Source organism: Arvicanthis niloticus, chromosome 3, assembly GCF_011762505.2.
Source record: "Arvicanthis niloticus isolate mArvNil1 chromosome 3, mArvNil1.pat.X, whole genome shotgun sequence".
Lineage (NCBI taxonomy): Eukaryota > Metazoa > Chordata > Mammalia > Rodentia > Muridae > Arvicanthis > Arvicanthis niloticus.
Genome location: NC_047660.1, coordinates 49475381 through 49481545, shown reverse-complemented (window position 1 = coordinate 49481545; position 6165 = coordinate 49475381). Strand labels below are relative to the sequence as shown.

The window sequence follows — 6165 nt, the reverse complement described above, 5'->3', positions numbered from 1 at the left end:
ACAAAACACAGACACATAGACACAGATGCACAATTAAAGACCGATATGATTTATGGATGCTGTCTCAGGATAGGTAGTTTTGCTGAGCTATTCTAAGCTCAGAAAACTACTGCTTTGCCTCAGGCTGGGCTTGGGTAAGTCTACTACTGTGTCCTAGTAAAACCAAACCTTAACAAGCTCTGGTTGAAATCTTAGGGTGTCAGGATACTATTTCGGAAGGTTCCACTTGTTAATAAGTAGACTCTGCTACTCAGGATACTGCTTGTAACTCTCGACAATTCACAGTGTATGTGTTTTTTTAAACTAATTAGTTTATTTTTATTTAGGGTACACTGGTGTTTTGCTTGCATGCATGTCTGTCAGGATGTTAGATCCCCTGGAACTGGAGTTACAAATAGTTGTGAGCTGTCACATGAGTGCAGGAAATTGAACCTGCATTCTCTGGAAGTGCAAGTGTTCTTAACCACTGCGCCCTGCACATTTTAAGATTTATCCCTCTGCAAACTGTAAGATGTCTATGACCATCCACATGAGTCTCCTGTAGGTGTCCCTCTAATAAGAGTTAAACCAGAGCAATGTACATTTAGGCACCATCTTATGACCAACAGAGTAATTATATTAAAAAAAAAAAAAAGCTCTTTATTTAAAAAAAAAAGGGGGGGAAGCTCTTTATTTAAAAAAAAAAGGGGGGGGCAAGATTGCTCAGTGGGTAAGGTTGTTTGTCACCAAGCCTGATGACCTGAGCTTGATTCCCAGAACCAACACCTGAAAGTTGTCCTCTGACCTGTACACACATCCTGACATACACGAGCATGCCCACTCAAACACACATATACATACATGTAAGAAAGTAAAGGAAAAGCAATATAGGTGAAGTTCTATACAGAACTCTACAGTCTTTACTGTTTCCAAGGTGTCATCCATGGCTAAGTGCTTTGTTCCTGAGCTACACGCTTAGTCCAAAGGGAGTCATTTTAAAGTAAGTGCAGTATATGATATAGGAAGTCCCTTCCAAATTCCCATAGCCAAACCTGGTCAAACAACCCTTTGTAAATCAGCAACACACGAGCACCACCTTGTGTCCAAGATTCTTCATCATACCCAGATCTTAAGGTTGAAGCAAGACCACACTTGGGACTCTCACCAATTACAGAATATAGTTTTATTTATGGAATCTTACAAATAAAACATTTACAGTTCACATGACATAAGTTATTTTATCTTCTAATTCTTCTCATAACACCTGAGTTATTTAAAAAAATACTGTGACGGAACTGTAAAGAGAACTATGAATAAAATCTTTCGTTTTGCAAAAGTCACCCAGCTTATCTGTATCTCTTTGGAAGAGGGTTCACTAAAACTGGATCCTAGGTGATCCAGACAGAGAGAAGTCTTTTAAAACCCAGGTGCAGGGTACTGGAGAATGCTCCCCCTGCTGACATTAAATATTGGAGGGTGGGGATGGAGGACTGAAGGTGAGGTCAGAGATGAGGTGCTTGGTGACAGAACCCAAGGCCTGGTTAAGGGCTCCTCAGTGTGACAAGCACTTTCCTTGCTAGTGTTAACCGGGGACAGAAGCTACGGGCAGTGAGGCCAAGGGAGAAATGTCTGCTAAGCAACTCACCACCCCTTAGACCTCTAATATGTACAGATGCTTAAAACAGCAGGTACAACATTTAAAAGTCAAAAAAAAAAAAAAAAAAAGTCAATGGCCACATTTTCAACTCATGGGGCAGATCTGTCACCAACAGCAATGGATCATCAGCTGGACGGCTGGAGCTCGGCTCCCACGCCCCACCTGAGTCAGACTGATGCCAGCCTTCTGCTCTGAAAAAGCCCCGGGATCTCCTTTCAAGGCAGCTGCCTGCACAAAGTTCTTGAGTTCAGGGAAAGGTGCATGGCAAACACTCTATCTCATGGTTAAGACTCCTTGTAAGGGTCTTTTATACAAACTAAGCCACCCTCCTACTCCAGCACAAGGGCATTTAAAGAAGAACAGGCTCTAGGGGAGATTCTAAGGTTGAGAATACAATGCATGAACTAGGTAAAGCAGAATCTTTCAGTCTTTCTGGGGGGGCTGTGGTGGTACTGGGAATGAAATTCAGGGTGTCACATACACATTGGACAAAAGCTCTAGCACTAAGCCACACCCTCAGACCTACAATCTTAAATTTTATATTTTTATCTTCATTTTGTCTTTTGGACACAGGAGCTCGATATGCAGCCCAGACTGGCCTGCAATTCACTATGAAGCCCAAGCTGATATAAAACTTGAGCCTACGGACTCAGCCTCCTACAGGCTGAGATTACAGGTGTGAGCCACCACACTCTGCTCAGTCTTACATTTTGAGTGTCAATTTCTGCTAGCTCCTGAAGCAGTTGTAGGAGAAATAAAACAGAGAAGATGAGACTTGTCTTCTAACACTAATGACAACTATGACAGTAACTTAAAAGCTTAGATTCTAACATTGAAGGAACTGGTTCTTTGGTAAAACTGGACTCTAAGCCTACCAGGACCTGGTCCTGACATTCAATCATTGCTCAAGTTTCCTCTTCTTTCTGCCTCTCCTCAAAGGCAAGAGGCAAGAGTGGGGAGAGAAACTGAGCAAATCTCTAAGCTTCCCCAGTTGTGTTACCAGGATTCCTGTTTTCAAGAATGTTTCCCCAAAAAGAACAAGAATGAACACACGCATGCATGCACATATACACACACACATATATATGTATGTATGTGTGCATATATATACACACATATACATATATGTGTGTGTGTGTGTGTATATATATATATATATATATATATATATATATATATATATATATGCATGCATGCTGTTTTTAATGGACAGTTTTCCTGTGGTAAAAACAGAAAGACTCAGGCATTGGCAATGATTCAGTACTGTCAGTCATGCAAACAACGGTCGGTTCCTGGGCTGTGGGCACCACTAAGAAAGGCTCTGGGAGAGACTGGCTCCCCAAAGTGGCTAAGGAATCCATGTATCAATATGATAATAATAAATTAATTCACGTAGTGAACCTGGAGATTAGCTCCCCTGGAAGCCAGGGTTCTGAGGAGGGGGCTGCACAGCGCCTGAGGCTGGCTTGTGGTACAAAATGTCAAGCATCCGTTTTTTTTTCTGGACCAAAATGAAAGCAATTTACACTCAATTCAATTCAGTATTCAATCTTGTTGTCTGGGACTAGGGAGGAAGTGGTAGCTAGACAGTGCCCTTTAAAACCCACTGGCAACAATGACGTCTGCAGTCCTGATCTCAAGATTTGACCTCGAGGTCTAGAGTCCCATGGTATTCAACTATTATTTCTGCAATTAGCAAGTCCTAAGTTTGGCCTGCCATGACTCCATTCTGGATTACCTTGGTCACAAAAAGGCATAATAAACAAGTAACTGTGTCCCAATTTCATGAGTCAGGTTCTACTGGGCAGAGGTCTCAACCAGGGGAGATTAATTTGTGCAATTTCCCTCCTAATGCAAACCCCTTTAAATGTGCTGAGTGTGCTCCTAGTGAGGCATCTACAAAGTATCTAGAAAAAGGAAGCCAATAGGAAGGCGTGAGAGAGAATCAGGGCAAAGCCAGCAGATTTCGCAGGCCTCTTGCCACTCCAGACAATGTCCACAGTGGCTCACCTGGCTGGTTGTGTGATTCCAGATGCTGCACGCAACCCGCACGCATCATCCTATGGAAACCAAGCACCAAGGAGACAGGACATCCATCACTACTTCTACATCCTTCTCACTCAGAAGATCCCCTGCCTCTCTGCCTGTCCTACTCATTGAAAGTCAGCCTTTTCAGAGAATAGTTAACAGACCGAAAAAAACAGGATTCTTGTCTTCTGCCCTCTTCTCTGTACAAACATGAGAACCCATGCCAAGATGGACTGACCTGAAATCCTGGGTACACACATTTAGACTCACAGGCCCCAAAGCTGGAAGCCACACTGATATTTCTAACCAAACCATGACCGCTGGCTTCATTTTTGACATTGTAAAAGATTCCACATCTCTCAGTGCTTCTTCCAAGAGAAATGGAGGAGGGTGACCAGAAGGAAAAGAGAAGTGTGTCCTACATGTGGTGTTTCAGTTCCAGAATCATCAGTGGAAAAAGTCAGGAGACAACAGTTCGAGGCACTACCTACAGGGCAGCTTCTTCCTAGGACAGAGCATTTGAAACAGCTGACATCTGAATGCAGGCAGGCAGTCTGTGCCAGTTTTTAAAGAGCTGCCTTTTCCATGATGCTTTGTGGATGCTGAGTCCTCAGGCAAGGGACCAGATGGGGGCCCAGATGTCCAATGCCACTGGCTCTCCACTGGCAGGGTCCTACCCGATCTGAATCTGCCCTGAATACATTGTGAGGACCAGCATAATGGAGAAGCCGGTTAGGAGGCCAAGATTCTGGATGATAAAGGGAACCAAAAAGCTGTCCTTCTTCTCATCCTCCTGGCAGACCTCATTCATCTCAGGGAACTGAGAAAAAAGAGAAAAACGAGTTACAGATTCTGTTATTATTGTCCCAATCGCAGTGATTGGGACAATTATGGTTTGAACCCTCACCCCCAATTTCAGATGTCTGGTTCTCAAGTGGTAGGCAGTCTTTTTGGAAGGATGTTTTTGGAAGTTCTAGAGACTTCTATGGAGTTAAGGAGGTCACTAGGGACATTATTCTTGGCTATTCTCTGTAGCTCTCAACAATATGGCTGCCAAAACAAGACCCAAACTATGCAGACACCAGCTGACGTGTCAGCAGGGGCTGAGAAAACCACACAAAGCCCTGCCCCTAGGTGAAGAGTTTTAGACAATTAATAACTACTTAGACTCAGAAACCAATCTTTCCCAGGGATGAGCCCCCTGACTGGGTATCCAGTGCATATGTACAGATAAGCAACGCCAAATGGACTCAGCAGTTTGTATGTGTGTGTGTGTGTGTGTGTTATGTATCTCTCAATAATAATTAGTCTATGCATTTGGGAAGGAGCAAGGCTGTGGTGGGGACACAGGAGGAGCTGGGGGCAAGGGGGTAAATGATGTAAATACAGCACTCAAATGAACTTCTCCAAGTTAAAACTTAAAAAGACACCCAGAAGGTTACTATTAACTTGTGGTAGATAGAGTGTAAGTAACATCCTTTCTTTCTCATTCCCTCTTTTCTGTCTACACAATACACCTTTTCTATCAAATTTAAATAAGGACCCTAGATTGAGTATGGTCAATTTTCTACAATGAAATGCTAACAGAGAGACCAACATTCTCCCTTTAAAATCTGATGACTTGCTGACTATAGTAGTTTATGCCTGTCTGCCCAGCACTTGGCAGGCAGGGGCAGGGCTGCAATGACTTTGAGGGCAGCCTGGGCTGCAGAGTGATACTCTTGTCTCAAACAAACACAAACAAAACCCCCTAATGCTGCAATAAAAATGTCCGATTATTATATCATTTTAGATTTTTTAAATGTATTTGATGTGTGCATGATGTTTGTAGATGTTTTAACTGTCTATGTCTCTGTGTACCTCATGGATGTTGGAGCCCTTGTGGAGCAGAAGTAGGATTCCCTGGACTATAGCTGGGAATCAAACCTGGGCTCTCTCCAAGAGCAGCCAGTGCTCTTAACAGCTGAGCCAGCTCTCTAATCCCAAATTGTTACTTCTTAAATCAGTGAATTGGGTGGCGTGTGAAAGAGACTTCAATAAAGCCAATATTAAAAACAAAATCATGGGCTAGCAAGATGGCTCCGTGTGACAGAGCATTAGATGCCAAAACTGAGGACCCTAGTTCAGTCTCAGAAACCCATGAGATAAAGAGAACCAACCCCCACAAATTGTTTCCCATGAGAATGGACACACATCCATACAAATCCCAATGTAAAGAAATAAAAAACACCCTAACGTGTGCCCTTTAGCTGCCTTCCTATCCAAGAGTCAGTCACAAACCACAGCACTTACCATATCGGCTAGAGCAATATACAAGAACATTCCTCCAGCTAGTGCAAAAATCCAGTTTGCAGAGAAGTGGCTGCCAGCCAGGATGCCAAAGGCCAGACCTACATAGCAGCAGCAAGCAGAGAGGAAGTTGAAGAAGAGAGCCTGCTGGATGCTCATGCCAGCATTGAGCAGGATAACGAAGTCACCTGCAACAGGGATGAGAACAGGAA

General features: G+C 43.3%; 1 protein-coding gene across 5 annotated transcripts in view; it reads right to left on the bottom strand.

Annotated features, from left to right (window-relative positions):
• Positions 1-1143: 1143 nt before the first annotated feature.
• Slc39a14 (solute carrier family 39 member 14) overlaps positions 1144-6165 on the bottom strand; it is a 47845-nt gene continuing 42823 nt past the window's right edge. For all 5 annotated transcript variants that reach the window (XM_034498204.2, XM_076930777.1, XM_076930775.1 and 2 more), the window contains 2 exons: positions 5957-6141; positions 1144-4484 (listed from right to left, as the gene is read on the bottom strand). In XM_034498204.2, the coding sequence (XP_034354095.1) occupies positions 4338-4484; positions 5957-6141 (332 nt within the window). In that variant the 3' untranslated portion in view covers positions 1144-4337. The remainder of the gene's footprint in view (positions 4485-5956; positions 6142-6165) is intronic.